At 43.2% G+C, this 23,166-nt stretch overlaps 1 protein-coding gene across 1 annotated transcript; it reads left to right on the forward strand.

Moving 5' to 3' along the window:
* The first annotated feature begins 20,082 nt into the window (after positions 1-20,082).
* LOC136473447 (probable trehalose-phosphate phosphatase 6) lies at positions 20,083-22,883 on the forward strand. Its single transcript, XM_066471089.1, has 8 exons — positions 20,083-20,571; positions 20,689-20,829; positions 20,958-21,029; positions 21,171-21,272; positions 21,380-21,433; positions 21,570-21,671; positions 21,837-22,148; positions 22,297-22,883. The coding sequence occupies exons 1-8, from the start codon at positions 20,302-20,304 to the stop codon at positions 22,360-22,362; spliced, it is 1,119 nt and encodes a 372-aa protein (XP_066327186.1). The 5' UTR covers positions 20,083-20,301; the 3' UTR covers positions 22,363-22,883.
* The last annotated feature ends 283 nt before the right edge of the window (positions 22,884-23,166 follow it).

A 23,166-nucleotide genomic window follows, 5' to 3' on the forward strand; every position in this document is an offset into this window, starting at 1 on the left:
CCGACTCCGTCAGCGTTGATGACCCACGAGATGGATCCAACTGTGAAGATCTGGTCGGGCTGCGGGGGGGACGAAGAGCCTGCGGAAAAAGTCATCTTGTTCGATAAGGAAATAGCATGCACACCCCTACCTGGCGCGCCAACTGTCGACGGAGGCCCTGTTCGGCTTACCCCATATTCGGCCTGTTCGGCTTCTTTTTTCAGCCGGAACAGTGTTTTTCTCTCACAATAATTCAGCCAGAACAGTGTTTTCAGTCAGTTTTAGCCAAGTTTCAGACCACCGAACAGGACCAGAATATCGTCGACAGTCCTCCGAGGGGTATCCCACGAAGGCAGATTGATCGACAGAGAGGCGTGTAATCAAGAACAAGAAGGCAACAGAGACACACAAGTTAGACATGTTCAGGTCGTCAGTATGACGTAATATCCTACTCCTGTGGTCTGTTGGTTTGTATTGGCTATCATACGATATTGCGTGAGTTTGGAGGGGGTCTCTGCCCGCCTTATATAGTCCAGGGGACAGGATTACAAGTCAGTTAGATCTGAGACATAACCGGAAAGTAATAACAAATTACAGGAATCTTGGGATCATACATATCTTAACAGATCTCGTAGTATCTTCAGGATATATTCCCGGTGTCTTGCGAGAGGTGCCGAGCAGAATCGTGTCCCGTAAGGCTTCGTCTTGTGGGCTGGGCCGCCCCTGGAGACACAGCCCATGTGGTCTCCCATGGGTATTCGGAGTCATACCCCCACATAATACCCCATACAACATACTCTCGACACATCTTCTAAATTTTAGTCTATGTATCAAACACCCTCTGACTTCCATTTCTCTTGTTTTGTGTAATGGCCGCATGCAAGACAGCAAGAGGCATGAATTTGTGCACAAGGTGCCGCGATCATCGCGCGGACAAACAAGTACGACTACGACAGAGAGTACTGTACTTGACCAACGCCTATACGCTAGCGCTGACGGACGACGTACAGTATTTATTAGTAAAGAAAAAAAAAGGTCACGTATATATATATATATATATATATATATATATATATATATATATATATATATATATATATATATATATATATATATATATATATACACACACACACAAGGAAATAGTATAGCAGAAAAAGGAAAGTTCCTAGCCTGTATGGGCGGTGGCGGTACTGTCGCCGACAACGACAAAGGTCGTCGTCCCAAATTGGTCAATGCAAATGCAATCACACCGTGTGCGTGATGGGTCGCATACATATACAGAAAAGTCCAAGCCTTGGCCTTTCGTACGTGTCGTTCCTGCCACGAGCCTACGTTGTACATTCGTTTGCGTCTATGGATCGGCCGACGGCCCCGGCGGTCTCTCTCTCTCCGCGCGTCACTGGCCGACAGCGCACGGGCGTCGTCGCATGCATACACATGCACGTACGCCTCCGCGTCCCGTTTGGCCCGCTTGGGCGGACGACGTGCGCTGTACGCCGGCCGGTGCATCGACACGACCTGGCTGCCTGTGTGCGAATCTATACATATATATATATATAAAGAGCGTGCAACCGCCCAACTTCCGTCGCTCTCACAGATCACTGTTATCGGCACAGTCAACGCGAGATCTATACATATATATATATAAAGAGGGTGCAACCGCCCAACTTCCGTCGCTCTCACAGATCACTGTTACCGGCGCAGGCAATGCGAGATGTTTTCGTGATGAACAGTAACGGTTTTTAATGAACAGTACCGGGTTACTATGAACAGTGCTGACCCATTAAAGAACAGTAACAAAAAAATTTTGTCAGATGACTTCATTCATTCCACGTTAAAGACGCTTTGAGTTTTCTAAATACATAGCTTTTCCTATACATTTAGATGTACTATATACCTATATACATAATAAAAAATATATTTAGAAAAGTCAAAACGTCTTATAATTTGAAATGGAGAGATTATTAAATAGTACATGATACTTATATGTTCTAAGATTGTAACCGGGTTGATGGACTAGTAGTATACTAATACTCCTAGTACCTAGCTAGGATGAGTAGCAAGCTAGCAGTGACACTTGCAAACAGCGACGGCACGACAACGACCGGGAGGAGGATAGATCCTGTGCGGTGCCGAGCGCGCGCCACGCACTGTCCTGTCCACCGAAACGATCGAGGGCGCCGACACCGCCTGCTCGGCTCTGTCCTGCTCGGCTGTTCGTGTAGCTGGAGCAGTAGCCTGCAACGACCAACTATTATACCTGTCCACTAGCAGGTAACCCCGCGCTTTGCGCGGGTAATAGTGGGAAAAAAGACTTGGACTGCGCCGCAAAAAAAAATTTTTGTTACTGTTCTTTAATGGGTCAGCACTGTTCATAGTAACCCGTTACTGTTCATCGCGAAAAACATCTCGCGTTGCCTGTGCCGGTAACAGTGATCTGTGAGAGCGATGGAAGTTGGGCGGTTGCACGCTCTTTATATATATATATGTATAGATAGATACGCGGTACTTTATATCCAATTATCATACACTTATTAATTACTATTTTTAAGGAACTAATCTATATATTTTTTATCCATATTCTTTTTTTCTTTGCATGGCACCTCTTTACATTTTAAGTATGTAATTACTTTGAAACATTGCCAATAATCAAGGTGGCTCTTGTTACATCATGTATCTTATAAAGTCATGAATCTAAATTTTAATTTTTCAAATTTTATTTTTATCGACTTCTATAGATTTTTCTCTCTCCTCAGGTTAAGTTGAAACTCATGTGCTTATTGTATCTTTTAACTCTCTTTTGTACTTTTTAAAATATAAGAATTTTAGGTCATAGAGTATGTTCTTAAGTACTAGAATAGCATAAGAATATTTGAAACATGCATCATATCGCTTAATATAAGTCACAGAGCTTGAAGTGAGATCTCAGACAGGGTAGCAGTGCTAACCTCAAGAGTATTTGAATACTTAAACCTTATAGTGATCGATTTTTACTCTAAAATATTCTAAAAGGGCCAGTGTAACACCCCAGGTGTTTGGCTTCCATATTTGCACTTGTATTTCATAAACATGAGCATCATTCATCCATTCATGAGCTTAGATTGTATGAAACATGCTTCTGAAACATTGCAACATATTGTTATATTCTATATGTGTTTGTTTTAGGAAATGAATAGTGTGCAACAATCAAGTGCAACATGTGCAACACACTTTAGTGAAACATGGTTAGCTAGTACAATGCCACAAACTCATGAAACACATGAAACATGGTTTTGAAACAGAAGTAACAAAGTCACTTGTTTTTCCTTGTTTCAATACATGTGATGCTTGATTTTGGTGTGCCCAAGGTGTGGTGTGGCTAGTTATCCTCTTAAGCAACTTAGTTATACTTAGAATGTCATTAGGAACAATGTTCATGTTGACCATTTTACCTAATTAAGTTTCCAAGTGATAGTTTGACTTGTATTGACCATAGAACTCTTTTGTTTGACTGATTAAAAAGTATAGCTTAGAGTGTTTGCATGTCTAAGCAACCTAAAGCAAAGTTGTAGCAAATTTTATAAGGAACAAAAGTTGTTTTATGATCATCTCATGAAAATGTGCAGAACATTCTCAAAAAGGGCCCACAAGTCAGTTTTGAGGTCTAATTGGAGACTCTGAAAAATTTTCCAAGTCACAAAGCAAGTTTCAGTTTCATGTGTTGATGTTTGGAGCATTGTATCTCCCAAACCAAGCCAAATCGGCTCGAGCTCCAATTGTAAAAGTTGTAGCCCTCATGTTGATCTCCAACTTTGTCAACTACACCATGAGCTAGATCATCATGGTTTGGAAGTTATGGATCGTGGAAATGGCGCTGTCAGTCGGCACCATGGAGTAACTGAATTGAAATTTTCAGACAGCTACAGTACCGACAGGCCGCAGGTCTCTACCGCCGTGTGGCCGCCACATGCCGTGGCTAGCCTAGCATCACTGCCTGCTGTCCTTCGCTTGAAGCCGCGTCCTTCTGCCCTCCCATCTCGCTCTCATTCACTCTCCTTCGCCTCAGCGCAGCGTCCACCGTGACAGCCCCACCTCCGCCATTGACGTTGAGCACCACCGTCTCCTTGCTCCCTCGCCACCACAAAAACGCTGCCTCCAGTTAACCCACAACTCCACCGTAGCCTCCTCTAGCTCGTCCACCTCACCGTTGAGCCGGAGAACCAAGGTAGTGGCCACATTCCATTTCTGTCGCCGTCCGGACCTCGTCGGAGCTGTGCTCTCCGTGGCCAGCATAGCACCGCCTCTCTCTTCCTTCCCTAGCTCCCGTCTAGCCTTCTCCATCATGCACAGATGCTCGGGTGAAGATGTCACCGTCCACGCCAGTCCAGCCAGGCCGGAACACGGCCGCGCACCACCGTGCGCCATGGCCAAGTCACCGACTCCATGGCCGGGGTACTTAGGGGCCGGTAGGGTTTAGGGTTAGGGTGTCAATCGATGCGGGAGGTCATGGCGAACACGGAGGTACCCTCCTTGTCGCTGGTGACGCCGCCGTCGGTGAGCTCCGCCGGTTCCGTGTCGAGCAAGCCACCTCCCCTGTTTTCGTGTCGCTGACGTGCGGGCCCAGCTGACAGGTGGACCCCGCCTGACAGTGACTGAGTATTCAAAGGATAGTTCAAATAACTCAGATTTGATTGCTGTTTTGTAAAAATTGTATCTCTAGTTTTGTAAATCCAAATTTGGTGGTTCCAATTTTCTTAGGATCACAGTGAAGTGTAGTATTTAGGAAAAATATAACATGAACACTTGTAGTGGAATTTTTGGAAGAATTAAATTGAAACTTGAAATGTGTTTTTAAATGAATGCAAACTTGTTTAATTTATTTCTTGAGTTCCTGTACTCCAAAAATTATGAAATTTTGTTGGTGAGCTCTTCTTGATGAGTAGAAGCTCTGGTAAAAATTTGAGAGTCATTGCATGTATGGTTTTTAAGTTATAGATTTTCCTTTTATCATTGGATGATCCTTGTGTAAATTTTAGTAATTTATCTATGAATCCAATGACCATGAAATTTATGAGAGGATGCCCTAGTACCTTAAGGATGCTAGGAAAAATATAAAATCTATTGCTTGACACATTTCACTAGGGTTTCCTATTTATGTCATTTTAAGCCTTTATGTCTTGTCATTTTTGTGTAGGATGTTATACTTGCTCAAATGATGTGAAATTTTTACAGTAGTCTACTTGGAGTATGTAGTACCTACTGTAATTTTTTATAGATTAAATGGTGTAGTTTTTATATATGTTTATCATTCCTCTTAAATAATTAAATAAATTAAGAAAGGCATTAAAAGAAATGAATTGGGAGTGAACACTTTACTTTCTGGTGTTCTTGTGATATGTGTGATAAGTGAGTAAAGTTGGTTTTGTCCAATGATATGTTTACAACATAAGTTAATAAATATTTCCTTGCATTATGTCTTTCTGGGCAGTTCTTGGGACTTTACAAAGGTCACCATGATATTTTGGTTTGCTGGGAAAGTGGTGAATATAAAAGTTTTAGATAAATTAAGTATCAAGCTCCTGTCAAAATTTGGTGGTATTTGGCCTAGTAGTTTAGGAGGTACAGTCGTTCAAAGTTGGATCGCAGTTTTGCTTGCTCTCTGTCTTGTTTGTACCTGATTAGGTGGTTCTGTAAATTCGACCTAGTAAAGGTTGGAATCATGCCTTGAGGTTTGAAAATGAATTGTAGGAAATTTCATAAGCTTTCCAAATTGTCTTGTTGCCTATAATTTCGATTTGTAGATCTCAGGTTATGATCAGTTTACTGTACCGCTATATAAGTTCCTGTTTTGCTGAAATACGAATATTTGTGTGTAGGCTTTGTTGCAATGTTCTCGTGGTTTGTTTAGGTGCTAGCCTAACTTGAGAACATGCTTAGGTGTAGGTGCAAGGTCCTTAACTGGAGATGAGCAATTGTACATTAGGTTGTATAAACTTGGTAAGTTAAAGTGATTTGAATAGAGCTTCAGTCGGAAAATGCGGACTACAGTAAGCATGTGCATTCCCTGAGCATTCCTAACTTCGTTCATGTGCATCCATGATATTTATCTTGCGCATACATGCAATAGATGTGCCAAAGGGAGTGACACTTCTGGAGTTCGAGGGAGCGAGCCAGGAGGAGGAGCCCGAGGTTCAGGCAATTGATGATGCAGCTGCCGAGGAGGAGTTGCTCGAGTGCTCTGACCACCACCCATCCTCTTTCCTAAAAGGCAAGCCCTGGAGCATATTAAGTCTCCTATGTTTTTACAAATATCTTGAGTATCTTTTATTCGTTAATGATGCATTAAGTATAGAAATTGGTTGGAACCAATTATTGCATTATATATCCATCATTGTCCAGATATCGCACTTGAATCCTAATTAAGTTCAGGAACGGACTAAATGCTTAGCCATGCTTAGTGCGGTAGAAGTCGGGTGATTCCTGTCACCTGCTTGTTTTAGGATGAGGTGGATCACAGTTGGCTATATTTGCTATCGTGGAAAAGAACCATGTTAATAATGAATTTAGACCGGGCGGAGTCTTGTGTAGGTTTGGATATAGTGACTCCGTCTGTGTCATTTAAGGACCGATAGGCTGTACGTCCTTATGTCATGTTGAATGCAGCCTAACATTTAGCTGGCCGGATAACTCATTCCGACCGCGAAGCCTAGTAGCTCGATTCAGGCCAGGGACACGAGCAGTTGGTAGCAATCTGGATGGCAGTAAGGGTGTGCGAAGAACCATTAGTGTAAGCCCAAGGGCGGGTTAAGTCATGGAGCACTCATGGCAGAGTGGTTCTCTGGTTTTGCGGCACTGATCGGACCCGCGACTCCTGAATTATACCAAAGGTGACTTGTTTGCGACCTTGACGGGGGAAGCAGGGTTTGTGTTAGGAATACCCCTCTAGCTAGATAGGAATCGATTTGAATCACCGTCTCTCCCAGATAGTGAGAACTTGACTGAGCAGCGGCAACGTAGATTCAATTAATTTAACGATATGGTTAAATGGATGATAATGATAATGTTGCCACAATTTATACCTGCTATGGTTATTAATGTTTACATCTTAATCAAATGATTGCTTAGTACAGGTGCTAATATAGATGATAGGTTAATGGCTAAAAGTCACTGCTAGTTCAGGTTAAGAGTTGATCATTATTACTTATGCTTTTCCGTAAAAAGAAAATGTCAGCCAGATCCACTAAATTAAGCTATGCATGATCCTTGGTGTCATTTGTTTTGGTTTCGACGGATAAGTCTAGCTGAGTACATTCTCATACTCAGGGTTTATTCCCTATTGTTGCAGATGACCTTCTTTATCAGGGCTTCTATAAGTACTGTCTCCACCCGACGAGTGATGAAGACTAGATCACGGGCATGATCTCTGTTTCTCTTATCCGAATGCTTTTGTGGGATGTGATCAGCAAGCTAGTACTTGTATTTGAACTTAGGTGTGTGAGTTAAACTATTTACTTCCGCTACTTTACAAGACTCGTTTTGTAATAACGATGACTCTGAGGGGTTGTAATCTATTTGCAAACCATCTGTGAAATATTGTAACGTGTGATGTGTTATGTTGAATTACTGTGATCTTGGTTGTATGCAAGTTGGCTTGAAATCCTTCATGGTTTTAGTTGACTACCGGGTTTATATGTGCTCAAGTGCGAGAATTTGATCGTTTCGGCGATTGTTTTTGTACTTGAAAATAATCTTCTCTTTCCCACGTCGCATCATGTTCACTACCCTGATTACTCCACATGACCTTGTAAAACTTGAGCACCTGACTCTGAGTCACTCGCTCCCAAGTGTCAATTACTCAGACCGTTTTTTTTTCAAAAGTCAAATTAGATTTTAACTCGATATCCCCTAGTGGAACTCTCTCTTCAAGGACGCGAAGACATTTCTTCAACTGGGATACGTGAAAGACATTGAAGATAGCACTCATCTTAGGAGGTAATTGGATCTTGTATGCTACCTTACCACTTTGTCCAATGATTTGAAACAGACCGACATATCTCGGCGCAAGCTTTCGCTTCACACCAAAGCATTGGACACTCTTTATGGGTGAGACTTTTAGATAAATGAAGTCTCCAACTTCGAACTCGATAGCTTTTCTACGGCAATCAGCATAACTTTTCTACCTAGCTTGAGCTGCGGCCATATGGGTTTGGATAGTACGGACTTGTTCTTCGGCTTCTTGAACAAAATCAATTCCATAATATCTCCTTTCACCGGCTTCAACCCAATTCAACGGGGTTCTACACTTCCGGCCGTACAAAGCTTCAAACGGTGCCATCTTGATACTCTCTTAATAACTATTATTGTAAGAGAATTCAACTAGGGGCAACCACTTTTCCCATGAACCCTTAGCCAAGATGACATATGCTCTTAACATATCTTCTAAGATTTGATTCACTCGCTCAGTTTGCCCATTGGTTTGCGGATGATAGGTAGAGCTTCTTACTAACTTAGTTTCCAATAATCCATGTAAGTGCTCCCAAAAGGGAGCAATGAACTATGGTCCTCTATTAGAGACAATAGTGTGAGGTATCCCATGAAGTCAGACTATCTGATTGAAGTATAACTCTGCATAGTCAGTTGGACGGAAATCTATGTGAACAGGAATGAAGTGTGCAGACTTGGTCAAACGGTCTACAATCACCCAAATAGAGTTAAAATTCCTTTAAGTAGTAGGGAGTCCAACAATAAAATCCATACTTATCTCCTCCCATTTCCAACCTAGAATAGAGAGTGGCTGAAGCAATCCAACCTTCATATGTACAGCTTTAACTCGACAACACGTGTCACACCTAGCCACATAAGCGGCTATCTCCTTCTTCATCTTGGTCCACCAAAAGCGAGGCTTCAAATCATGATACATTTTGCTACTACCAGGATGAATAGATAATTTCAAGGAATGTGCTTCAGATATGATTTGATTTCTAAGCTCTCTATCCTTCGAAACCACTAACCTATCCTTGAACCATAACATGTCATTCTCATCTACCCGAAAATGCTTGGTTTCTTGCTCTTTCATCTTGCGCTTGATGTGGAACACACCTGGATCTATCTTCTATAGCTCAATAATTCGACTCTGTAGAGTACAACTGACAGTGATGTTGTGAAGGACTACAGGATGTAGGAGTTTTGACAAATGGAGGTCACTTTCAATCAAAGAGTGGCAATAAGATTTCCTGCTTAAGGCATCCGCAACGACGTTTGCCTTGCTAGGATGATAGTGCACTTGGAGGTTATAATCCTTGATAAACTCAAGCCATCTTCTCTGACGCATATTCAACTCAGGTTAAGTGAAGATGTACTTAGGACTTTTATGATCAGTGTAGATGTTGCACATATTGCCAAACAAATAATGTCTCTAGGCCTTCAAAGCATGAACAACCGCAGCGAGTTCTAAGTCATGCGTCGGATAGTTCACCTCATGCTTCCAAAGTTGGCGAGAGGTATAAGCAATGACTCTACCCTCCTACATAAGAACACCTCCTAAACCTGTACATGATGCATCGCAAAACACATCAAAAGGTTTCTCGATATCCGGCTGTGCCAGAACCGGAGCCGAAGTTAGAAGGGTTCGCAGGGTATGAAAAGCCGCATCACACTCGGAAGTCTAGACAAACCTCATGTCTTTTTGCAGCAACCGAGTCATAGGCTTGGCTATTTTAGAGAAATCCAGGATGAAGCGACGATAATAACCAACCAATCCTAGAAAACTTTGAACCTCGTGCACCGAGATTGGAGCCTTCTAGTCCAACACTTCTTGCACCTTGGTGGGATCCACCATAATTCCACCATCGGACAACACGTGTCCAGAAAAGGTACCTCACGAAGCCAGAATTCACACTTGCTGAACTTTGCATAAAGCTTGTGTTCATGCAATCTAGTGAGAACCACTCGCAAATGTTCAACATGATCTTCTTCATTCTCAGAATAGACCATGATATCATCTATAAATACCACCACAAATTTGTCCAACTCGGGCATAAACACCAAATTCATCAAATACATGAAGTGTGCGGGGGCATTGGTCAATCTAAAAGACATAACAAGATACTCATACAGACCGTATCTTATAGAGAATGTAGTTTTTGGAACATCCTCAGGCTGAATTTTGATTGGATGATAACCAGATCTCAAATCAATCTTGGAAAAGACTTTTGCTTTAGACAACTGATCAAATAAAATATCTATGCATGGCAGAGGGTACTTATTCTTGATTGTGACTACATTCAAAGGCCTATAATCTACACACATGCATAGTGATTGATCCTTCTTCTTCACGAAGATAGCTAGGCACCCCCACGGAGACAAACTAGGATGGATAAGGCCTTTCTTTAGAAGTTCATTTAGCTGGGTCTTAAGTTTGGCTAGTTCGTTGGGAGGCATTCTATAAGGCCTTCTAGAGATAGGCGCCGTACCAGGTAGCAATTCTATCTTGAACTCCACATCTCGATCCGGGGGCAATCCGAGCAAATCATCGGGAAAAACATCTGGAAAATCATACACTACAGGGATATCTGCTATAACCTTAGCTTGCACCGCATTAGCCGCACAAGAAAGATTGATGTCCCTAGGTAGCTGCACTAGAAAACCTTCCTGATTACAAGGATCTCTGAGCATGACTACTCTAGTTGATGTATCAATAAGCACCCCATGACTGCTTATCCAGTTCATTCTCAATATCACATTGATACCCACCACCGGTAAAACTACCAGATCAACCTAATAACTTCGTCCCTCTATCTCAAGTTGCACGTCCCCGACTACGAGCTTGGTTGGGATAGTACCACTGGCAGCCCTAATACAATAACCATCACCCTCAACAGTGTATGTTTTCTGCATAAACTTGGATGCAAATGCAGGACTAATAAAAGAATGCGAAGCACCCAAATCAAATAGTACAACTGTGGGGTGTTGATCAACCAGAAACTTACCAGCCGTTACTACCTCTCCTGATGGAATATCAGCAATATTGGTATGGTTCACTTGCCCCTGACGACCACCTTGGTAGTTATTCTTCTTAGGGTAAGTGCACTTCCTTGCCCAGTGACTTGGCTTGTTGTAGTTCCAGCATGGTATGTTGCTTGGAGGAACATTGGAACTACCTTGACTGGTAGTACCCTTGGGAAGAGCAACTGTAAAAGCCTTACGAAATCCAGTCTTGCCTGGATTCTTCTTCAGCGGTGGGCGGAACTTAGCAGCTGATGTCGAAGGATGGAATGGAGCCTTTTGTGTGACTAGAGCCTTGGATTGTGAGGCACCCACCTCATAGGCTCTCTTGCGATTCTTTAAAGCAGCATATATAGCATTGTTGTTCTCTTGAGATAAAGCATCACTAACAAACTCATTGAAATGAGCACACTTACAATTTCCTATAGTCTTCATCAGTTTGGGGCTAAGTCCACGCTTAAAACTAGCGATCTTCTTGGCATCAGTGTCAACAAACTCAGTAGCATACCTTGCAAGGTTATTGAAAGCCTGCAAGTATTCATTCAAGCTCTTGTTCCCCTGGATTAGCTTCATAAATTCAGTGTGCTTGATTGCCATGAGACCAGGAGGAATATAATTTCCCCTAAAAGCAGACTTGAACTGATCCCAAGTGATTTGGGTGTTAGCGGGCATAGTGGACCGACGATGACTCCACCAAATACCAGCTGGCCCATGCAATTGGTGAGAAGCATATTCAGTCTTCAGCACTTTTGTCAAGCGAAGCAGATGGAATTTCTGCACAAGAGTGTTCAGCCACTCATCAGCTTGGAGGGGCTCTTCAGCCTCCTTGAAGATCGGTGGTTTAGTGCCAAGGAAATCTTTGAAGTCGCTATACTGATTTGGTTCCGGTCCTTGGCGTGCACCACGACCATCACGATTTGCAATCGTGCGGAGAGCCTCAGCCATAGTGCGCTGTCCTTCAGCAAGAATTGCCATCAATTCCACTGGTGTGGGCGGTGGTGGCGGTGGGAGATCATCATCATCACCCGCTGCACCAATGGAACAAGTGCAAGGCATCTGCAACAATGCACAACCAGCAAGTATTGGTGATGTTAGCACATTGGAGAGGAATAATATAATTACGCCAAACTGAATTTACTGGAGAGAATGAAAAATCCATGCAATAAAACAGAGGCAATAATTCATTCTCCAATCTCCACATCACCAATTTATTACTAGTGCCATTCACAGTGTATTCCAACATGACAAGTTTTAAACTTAACCAACAAGATAAGCATCCCGAAGGGAGCAGATTAAAGTACATTACATGCCAAGTTTGAATTACAAGATACATCCAACATCAGTCATAGTACTAAGTCCATTACACCAATGGGTGCAAAAGCTTAAACTAGTGAGACTTGCTAGCTAACTATTCATCGAAGTGGTCACTGTCCACATCGGAAACGCTCTGGACTTCTTCAGGATCTTCCTCTTCTTCTTCATTTGCAGGTTCAGCTGCATTGACATCCATCTACACGTCCTCTTCTTCCTCATCGGCCTCAATCACTTGAGGTCCACCCACATTAGGATACCTTGGAATGGGGTGAGGAATAGGAAACAGACGGTTGTTTAGTTGATGGTGCTCAACCTGAAGCTCTTCAAGCTGCTCTTGGAGCTCATGCTCCCTTTGAAAAGCATTGTGGTTAGCCATGATCTAGCCCTGACGCCTTTCTTCTACCAACTCTAGGGCTACATCTCTATGACGGGTCACGTGGTCCAACTCCTGTACTGCCTCATCTCTCTCTATGGTGAGGTTCATAAGCTGGTTATGAAGCTCGTCTCTCTCTCGTGCTGCTTGCCCCCACTGCTGTAGGCGATAATTTGCAATACCCCGTATCTCATCTACTTCCAGCTGAACTTGCCCACATGCCTCCGCCCTACGGTGATACTTGCGGGCACGCAACCTGAACTTGTGCTGGGCTATCATTGCCTTGCTAGCTTCTTCTAACACACTAGAGAGTGTGTCCTGCCTGACTCGACAAAGCTTCAAGAGGGACATCATAGCACTCATTCCCACATTGTCGCTCTAAACACGTTCACCACAGCCTTGAACCAAGGCTTGGCCAACTTCTTGAGTCCACTCAGCCTCAGTAGGAGCCACTCGGGGAATGGATGCAGCTGGTCCACCCACCAGTTCATCTCCAAAACTCTATGCTATGTCCATAAGCACATCAAGGGCAGCAACTTGCGCGGCTTCCCATGGGCTTTGCCCATCAGTCTCAATGCTCCACCCATGCCACAATGGTCTCATGGGGTTCTGCGGCACTACCAAGGTCATAATGTACCATGGCACTTCTCCCAATGGCATCGTCTGCCTCCACGTGTAGCGAGGTACCTCCGGGTACCCAACTGAGCTTAGCACCCTCCAGAGCAAGGTAGGCGTACCAAACTGGTCCAAAAAGGTGCTGCTACCAGGAGGAAACACGGGCGCGGCCATCTATATCAAAAAGGGATGCAACTCTCGTGAGAGGATTATTTTGTTGAGAGATGTAACTTAATAATTGGGATAAGCAATTATAAGGGAAGGAGTAATGCAATATGAATGACACGAGTGAATATGATGCATGCGCATTCCGTACGTCCTCACAAACCTAAGAAAAATTAAGTTCTAGCGGAATATACGGTGGCATACATGCGTTCTCTCAATTAGCGGTAACTAGTCGATCTACACGGTGCGTTGTTAGCGTACGTGCAGAAAATTTCATTGCAGCCCAACCCAACAAGATATAATGCTAACAATGAAAGTAGTAACTAAGATACTCTCCATATATACATCCCCGGATATATATACTTTGGTATCCAAACTACCCGACAGATATACCCACAACTAAGTACTTTCATATGTACATGTATGCAACATGTAAATATTCCAGTAACCACAACTAACTCTCCCCTAGACCGACAGTTGGACGGTCATGCTCTCACAACTCACACTTACCTTGGCGTAGAGGCAATTGATCCATACATTACCATTCAAGCGAATGGCACCCATGCAATAGCACGCCGCATGGATGACGAAATAGAAACAATCACTTTCCCCCAAGTTAGTAATTATATAAGCCACCTAAAAGTCCTTATGTGGGCTACAAGGGATGTGATCACCAGCACACTATAAAATTTCAGATTTTTAAACACTTATATATAACTATAAGTTGGAAAACCGTTTTCGCAACAAAAGCTTTTATTTTAAATACCTGTATGACATGTTTAGTGTTGAATCTTGCTCTGATGCCAGCTGTCCCTATTTATGTCATTTTAAGCCTTTATGCCTTGTCATTTTTGTGTAGGATGTTATACTTGCTCAAATGATGTGAAATTTTTACAGTAGTCTACTTGGAGCATGTAGTACCTACTGTAATTTTTATAGATTAAATGGTGTAGTTTTCATATATGTTTATCATTCCTCTTAAATAATTAAATAAATTAAGAAAGGCATTAAAAGAAATGAATTGAGAGTGAACACTTTACTTTCTGGTGTTCTTGTGATATATGTGATAAGTGAGTAAAATTGGTTTTGTCCAATGATATGTTTACAACATAAGTTAATAAATATTTCCTTGCATTACGTCTTTCTGGGCAGTTCTCGGGACTTTACAAAGATCACCATGATATTTTGGTTTGCTAGGAAAGTTGTGAATACAAAAGTTGTAGATAAATTATGTATCAAGCTCCTATCAAAATTTGGTGGCATTTGGCCTAGTAGTTTAGGAGCTACAGTCGTTCAAAGTTGGATCATAGTTTTGCTTGCTCTCTGTCTTGTTTGAACCTGATTAGGTGGTTCTGTAAATTCGACCTGCTAAACGTTGGAATCAGGACTTGTGGTTTGAAAATGAATTGTAGATAATTTCATAAGCTTTCCAAATTGTCTTGTTGCCTATCATTTTCAATTATAGATCTCCGGTTATGATCAGTTAACTGTACCGCTATATAAGTTCCTATTTTGCTAAAATACGAATGTTTGTGTGTAGGCTTTGTTGCAATGTTCCCGTGGATTGTTTAGGTGCTAGCCTAACTTGAGAACATGCTTAGGTGCAGGTGCTAGGTCCTTAACTGAAGATGAGCAATTGTACATTAGGTTGTATAAACTTGGTAAGTTAAAGTGATTTGAATAGAGCTTCAGTCGGAAAATGCGGACTGCAGTAAGCATGTGCATTCCGTGAGCATTTCTAACTTTGTTCATGTGCATCCATGATATTTATCTTGTGCATACATGCAATAGGTGTGCCGAAGGGAGTGACGCTTCTGGAGTTCGAGGGAGCGAGCCAGGAGAAGGAGCCCGAGGTTCAGGTAATCGACGAAGCAGCCGCCCAGGAGGAGTTGCCCAAGTGCTCTGACCACCACCCGTCCTCTTTCCTGAAAAGCAAGCCCCGGAGCATATTAAGTCTCCTATGTTTTTACAAATATCTTGAGTATCTTTTATTCGTTGATGATGCATTAAGTATAGGAATTGGTTGGAACCAATTGTTGCATTATATATCCATCCTTGTCCAGATATCAGACTAAATGCTTAGCCATGCTTAGTGTGGTAGAAGTCGGGTGATTCCCGTCACCTGCGAGTTTTAGGATGAGGTGGATCACGGTTGGCTATATTTGCTATCGTGAAAAAGAACCATGTTAATAATAAATTAAGACCGGGCAGAGTCTTGTGTAGGTTTGGACATAGTGATTCCGTCTATGTCGTTTAAGGACCGATACGTTGTACATCCGTATGTCATGTTGAACACAGCCTAACATTTAGCTGGCCAGATAACTCATTCCGACCGTGAAGCCTAGTAGCTCGATTTAGGCCAGGGACACGAGCAGTTGGTCGTAATCTGGATGGCAGTAAGGATGTGCGGAGAACCATTGGCGTAAGCCTAAGGGTGGGTTAAGTCACCAAGCACTCATGGCAGAGTGGTTCTCTAGTTTTGCGGCACTGATCGGACCCGCGACTCCTGAATTGTATCAAAGGTGACTTGTTTGCAACCCCGACGGGGAAAGCATGGTTTGTGTTAGGAATACCCCTTCAGCTAGATAGGAATTGATTCGAATCGTCGTCTCTCCCGGATAGTGACAACTTGACTGAGCAACAGCAACATAGATTTAATTAATTTAACGATATGGTTAAATAGATGATGATGATAATGTTGCCACAATTTGTACCTGCTATGGTTATTAATGTTTGCATCTTAATCAAATGATTGCTTAGTACAGGTGCTAATATAGATGACAGGTTAATGGCTAAAAGTCACTGCTAGTTTAGGTTAAGAGTTGATCATTATTACTTATGCTTTTCCGCAAAAAGAAAGTGTCGGCCAGATCCACTAAATTAAGCTATGCATGATCCTTGGTGTCATTTGTTTTGGTTTCGACAGGTAAGTCTAGCTGTGTACATTCTCGTACTCAGGGTTTATTCCCTATTGTTGCAGATGACCTTCTTTATCAGGATTTCTGTCAGTATTATCTCCACCCGGCGGGTGACGAAGACTAGATCACGGGCATGATCTCTGTTTATCTTATCCGAATGCTTTTGTGGGATGTGATCAGCAAGCTAGTACTTGTATTTGAACTCGGGTGTGTGAGTTAAACTATTTACTTCCGCTACTTTACAAGACTCGTTTTGTAATAACGATGACTCTGAGGGGTTGTAATCTATTTGCAGATCGTCTGTGAAATGTTGTAACCTGTGATGTGTTATGTTGAATTACTGTGATCTTGGTTGTATGCAAGTTGGTTTGAAATCCTTCGTGGTTTCATTTGACTACCGGGTTTATATGGGCTCAAGTGAGAGAATGTGATTGTTTCGGTAATTGTTTTTGTACTTGTGCTCTTATAAATTGATCAGTTCTGTGACAGCCAGGAAAATATAGCCACAAATGGTCTCCCACACTTATCGAGAGGATTGATTTTTCCTATCAAGGAATTATATTTCCAGTTTTGGTTGGACTATCAATATAGACAATGTCCAGCAATTTAGTTAAAATACATAGATATATCTAAAGTAACAATTTATATAATTATATGTTATGGTTACTAAAAATGATTTTAAATAAATTGTTTGTATCATTAGTATATGAGTAGTTAAGAATATTTTTTATGTGATGAAACATAATATATGTATTTTACTTCTCATGCATGTTGGCACGACACTTATATTTACTTTAATTAAATCTTACTATTTTTAATATTGATAGAGGTGAGGTGATGTTGAAACATATAGTTGTCTGTTTGTTATCTGAAATTTTTTGTGTGTGATAGGAGATGTTGATAATTTATATGTAGATTTGAGGGGGTATTTAATTTTTCTAATAATTCTAATAATAATATAAAAATGAGTTATGTAAATTATCAATTATAATAAGAGGACATTGATAATTAAATTCTAATTTAGGTCTTCTTTAGATCATGTTTCTTAACAACATATGCGGGTAATATGAATTGGAGTCATGAGTTAGTTTATATTGTTTTATCCAATAGCAGAAGTGGATAATTATTTCAAAAATAGAATACACCCAATAGCTATTATTAGTATCAATGGTGATTAGATTATACCTAATTGAGGGTAAGATTTTTTTATGTTTATAAGAATTTTTAGGATCTATCTTTTATTTCCTATCAAGTCTTGAGAGGATTAACATGTAGGCTCCAGTGGGGACCTCTAGTTAGAAGTTCTAGCATTTATCTTTTTATTTCAAGTGTGATATGTATTAGTTAAAATCTAGTCTTAAGATATATAAACTCTTGATACAACCCTTTTGGTGACTTCATAAATTTATAGTTTATCTTTTAACTTTTAATCAAGTTGTTGCAATTTTTCACATATTAATTAGAAATTCTAGTATTTTTTTATCTTTTATTCAAAAATTGTTTTTTTATTAAAAAGAGTCTAGGTCCTAGTAGTATTGTTTTCCACATAGGTTGAAACTCGGCTTGCATCCTGACACAAAACATGTTGAATTTGTTATATCATAGGATTATACATGTGTAGTATTATTTCTATATCATAGAGTGGATGAAATTAAATTGATAATATTGATATAACATAATGTTTCTCTAAAAATATATAAACTTAATTAAAATAATAACTTATTAAATCTATTATCATGGAGTATTAATATAAAGTGTTATTGCTTCATGATTTCTTAAGTGAACATTTTTCCATGTTTCATAAGTTGTTAAAATAAATAATTATCCTAATGTATACATGTTTATTTGATATACATGGTGGAACATAGCATTATAGTTATTTTATTATTTCACGATTATAGAAGTTTGTAATTTAGAAATATATATCTCTATCGTAATTTATGATATCAATTTTTTGTAATAATATACATTACTATTTTCGTGTAGATTTTAGAGATATTTTGTTGATTTTTTTATATCTTTCACAACGACATATATGGATAGGTTAAATGCAAACTTAGAATATTACTTTACATTATCTTTCATAATGATTAGGAGGTTTTAAAATTCTCTTTCATAATGATAGATGTGGGTAATCTAGACACAAAGTTAGAGGATTATTTTAAATTATCCTTCATAATAACAAGCCGGCTAATTAAGACGCAATGTTATGGGGTTATTTGTTTCATAAGTTGTTAAAATAAATAATTATCCTAATGTATACATGTTTATTTGATATACATGGAACATAGCATTGTAGTTATTTTATTATTTCACGATTGTAGAAGTTTGTAATTTAGAAATATATATCTCTATCGTACTTTATGATATCAATTTATTTTTTGTAATAATATATACATTACTATTTATGTGTAGATTTTAGAGATCTTTTGTTGATTTTTTATATCTTTCACAATGACATATATGGATAGGTCAAATGCAAACTTAGAATATTACTTTGCATTATCTTTCATATTGATAAAGGTGAATACTTTTTAAAATCATCAAGAGGTTTTTAAATTCTCTTTTCATAATGGTAGATGTGGGTAATCTACACAGAAAGTTAGACGATTATTTAAATTATCCTTCGTATAACAAAGCTGGCTAATTTAGACGTAATGTTAGGGGGTTATTCTACATTATATTTCATAATGGCTAAGGTGGATATTGTAGACCCAAATTTAGGGGATTATTTTGAATTATTTCTCATGATGGCAGATGTGGATAATTTATATACAAATATAGGGGTTATTTAGAATTATCTTTTATAATGGCAGAGGTGGGTAATTCACATGTAAAGTTAGGGGGTTACTTTATGTGTTTTTTGTAATGGCAGCGTTGGATAATTTTTTAGTAAAGCACAATAGATCCGGTGGCTATTATCGACGATGATGATTAGAGTCTATCAAATTAAAGGTCAGATGTTTTCTGATTATTGTGAGAATTTCTGAAATTTATCATTTTTCCTAGCGCGTTTGATGAGGATTCATGCGGTGCCTCCGTTGGACGTCTAATGAGTAACAGTAAGATTGCCACCTAGGTAGAATACTAGCAGCCCGGGGACCGACCGGTGGTGTACGTGGAGGCAATGCATGGCAGCATCGCGGCCTGTGCGCTGCATGCCTGCATCTGGCGACCAGCTGGGCAGGGCACATATGCCGCATGTACCAACAACTCAATGAGGGCACCGTCGACGGCGCGCAGCTAGCCCCGGCCCGCCCCCGCCCCAGCGCCCGCGCGCGGAGGACAGAGACAGACAGGCTAGGAGACAAGCAGGGCCGGCCGGGCATGCAGCAGAGATCTGCATCGCATCGCGCAGGCAGGGGCAGGCAGGCACGCGAGAGCGGACACGCGAAGAACGGGGTGGTGGCAGCATGCGGTGCGGCAGGCCAGTCCAGCAGTGAGCAGTGAGGGATCCATCGGACGTGCGTGTCAGCGGAAGTGGCCACGGGGTGTCGTGTCCGCGCGCCCACAGGAGTGCCGCCACGACCACGATGGGAGGGGACATCGTCACGAAAGGAGGGGAGGGGCCGCGCGGGGCGTGGCCTGGTCGCGTGGGGCGGGGTGGCACGGCGCACACGCGTCACCTGGAGCTGGGCGCGACGCCAGTACAAGCGCCGGCCGGGGTGATGGTCGTTGTACTATGGAGCCAGAAGCCATAGCCCGGGGCCTCCCCGCGTCCTCAACTATAAATAGCGGGCGCCCTCCCCGCGTCCTCTACACACATCCGGCCTCTTGCTCTCCTCGAACACCTTCTTCCACCTCTGCTCTCCCAGGACCTGCAGCTGCAGGCACCGAGAGAGAACAGAGTCGCTCGCTTCGCTAGTAGCTGTTGCTTCGCTCCCACCACAAGGCTTCCTTCGATCGTATCAGCGGCTTGCTTGATCAGGAGGGAGAGCTCTACCGAGCTAGATGACGAAGCAGGGCGTGGTGGTGCCGGTGCCTGAGGCGGCCGTGGCGGTGCCGCCCAACTCGACGCCGCTGTTCCAGTACCCGCCGCCACAGGCCGCGCCGGGCGTCGCCGTGCGCAAGAAGTACCTGCAGATGGGCGCGGGCGCCGGCGCCGGGGGGCGCATCGCAGGCGGCTGGGTGGAGTCCATGCGCGCGTCCTCGCCCACGCACGCCAGGGTGGCCGCCGCGCTCGCCGCGGGCGTCGACGAGGAGCGCTACGGCGCGTGGATGGTGCGTGCGCGTCCCCGCCCCTGCATTATTTATTGTTGTCCATTCACGTTTCCCATTTACTTACTGCACGGCGGTGGCGTGCTGAACTAAAATGCATGCGCTCCTCCTCTGTTTCAGGTGAAGCACCCGTCGGCGCTGGCCATGTTCGACCAGGTGGTGGCGGCGTCCAAGGGGAAGCAGATCGTCGTGTTCCTCGACTACGACGGCACGCTGTCCCCCATCGTCGACGACCCCGACGCCGCCTACATGTCCGACACGGTAAACATACTAGACTGGACGTGCTCCTGCGGTCCCTGCCGGAGACTGACCAAGCAAACTCCCCTGCTTCATGCACATGCACCTGGCTGCCTCTGATCACCGCTTTCTTTGTTTCTCCGGCCTGGCAGATGCGGCGGGCGGTGCGGAGCGTCGCCAAGCACTTCCCGACGGCGATCGTGAGCGGGCGCTGCCGCGACAAGGTATTAGCGACAAATGCATGCCTGCCATGGATCGATCATCGATGTCGATCATAGTCAGAGCACGCACCGCATGCAGTCAGCCAGTCACTGAATGAAACTCACCACTGATGATGAGTTGTGGTGGTTGTTTTTGCCGTGCAGGTGTTCGAGCTCGTGAAGCTGGCTGAGCTGTACTACGCCGGCAGCCACGGCATGGACATCAAGGGCCCCGCGAAAGGGTCCCGGCACACCAAGGCCGCCAAGGTACCCATCCACCATCCAACCTTTGTTCTTGCCACTTCCGCGTCGTCTCCGCCCACCCGAAAGGGGGAAGATACTTATCTTGCTCTGTCCCTCTGTGTGGCTCACAGGCCAAAGGCGTTCTCTTTCAGCCGGCCAGCCAGTTCCTGCCCATGATAGAGCAGGTAACACTCACTGATCATCGTGCCCATGGCGGCCTGTTGGCTGCCTGCCTGCTTTTCGATCCTAGCTTCTTTGCAACTGCAACTGCAACTGCAATGCTCAATTTCGTTTCTGGTGTGTCTGTCATTGTATCATCAGGTGCACGATTCTCTGGTGGAAAAGACCAAGTGCATACCTGGAGCCAAGGTGGAGAACAACAAGTTTTGTGTGTCTGTCCATTTCAGATGCGTGGATGAGAAGGTAGTGGGCCAGACTCTTTCCTCCTTTTCTCTTCATTATATACCACCGTACCATATATAGAATTTAATTCTTCATTTTTTTGGTGTCTAACTAAGGCCTGAGATTGATCGAGAGAGACTGTGTATTAACTTCCTTTTCTCTTTTGGTTTTACCATCATCGATCAGAGTTGGAGCACATTGGCTGACACGGTGAAGTCGGTGCTCAAGGACTACCCGAAGCTGAAGCTGACGCAGGGGCGGATGGTGTTCGAGGTCCTCCCCACCATCAAGTGGGACAAGGGCAAGGCCCTGGAGTTCCTCCTCCAGTCCCTGGGCTTCGCCGACTGCACCGACGTGCTCCCCGTGTACATCGGCGACGACCGCACCGACGAGGACGCCTTCAAGGTGCTCCGCAAGCGCGGCCAGGGCGTGGGCATCCTGGTTTCCAAGCACCCCAAGGACACCTCCGCCTCCTACTCGCTGCAGGAGCCCGCCGAGGCAAGTGCCGTCTCCGTCTCATTCTCGGGCCCGGGGGTCGGTGTCCCCGGGTTATCTCCGCCGCCGTCCGTCCGCTTCAACTCTGCCGCCACTTGCCCGCCGCGACGCTGACATCTCTCTCTATATATTCTTCTCTCGTGACGTGCAGGTGATGGAGTTCCTGCTGCGGCTTGTCGAGTGGGAGCGCCTCTCCAAGGCCCGCCCCAAGTGGTGATGGTCCACGATGACAGACCGACGCGACGGCCACTCGGTGCCGCCGGCGGCGATCACCATCGAGGAGATTACTTTTATATATATATATATATATATATATATATATATATATATATATATATATATATATATATATATATATATAAGTACTTACTAGTAGTAAATTATACTATGGGTGTGTGATCGATTAATTAGAGGGATCGGCGGAGGAACTAATTAAGATCCCGCGTCCGTCAGTGTGGTGTCGTACGTTGTTAACCCTCACTCCTACTCTTACTGAGAGTGAGCTGAGACGAGATGAGAGTTCAGTGTGCTGTGCATGGCACAGCCATGTGCGTCCGTCCACGGCGCCTCCCTTGTTTTTACGGGAGCGCCCGCCCTGTGCTTGCTTGCCGGGGACGAAGAGGGCTCTAAAAAGGGAAAGGCCTTTTTGCTTTCTAGGCCCCTGGCCCTTTGGCTACAGCCATCTATCTGGCTGCTGCTGCTGCGCAGCTAGCACAAGGTGAAGGATGTACATGCTGCGCTGTGTAGTGTATGTACGTAGTATTACTACTACTGCTCTCGAACCAACCATGAACCATGGCTTCTGAATTCTGAGATTGTGTACAATAGCAACTGTCGATGTTATGTATGAGATCATCTCTGTTCTATAAAAGAAGCTTGCTTTTCTCACTAGTCACTACAATACTGTGTCCATGCATGTCCCTTGTTCTCGCTCAGTGCATACATGTTGGGCAGGAATCTCGATCACGGGCTTATCAGACATGGTACAGTGTTTCTCTCCTATAACAAAACAGCATCAGCT

The sequence above is a fragment of the Miscanthus floridulus genome, chromosome 8 (genome assembly GCF_019320115.1).
Source record: "Miscanthus floridulus cultivar M001 chromosome 8, ASM1932011v1, whole genome shotgun sequence".
NCBI classification, from domain to species: Eukaryota; Viridiplantae; Streptophyta; class Magnoliopsida; order Poales; family Poaceae; genus Miscanthus; species Miscanthus floridulus.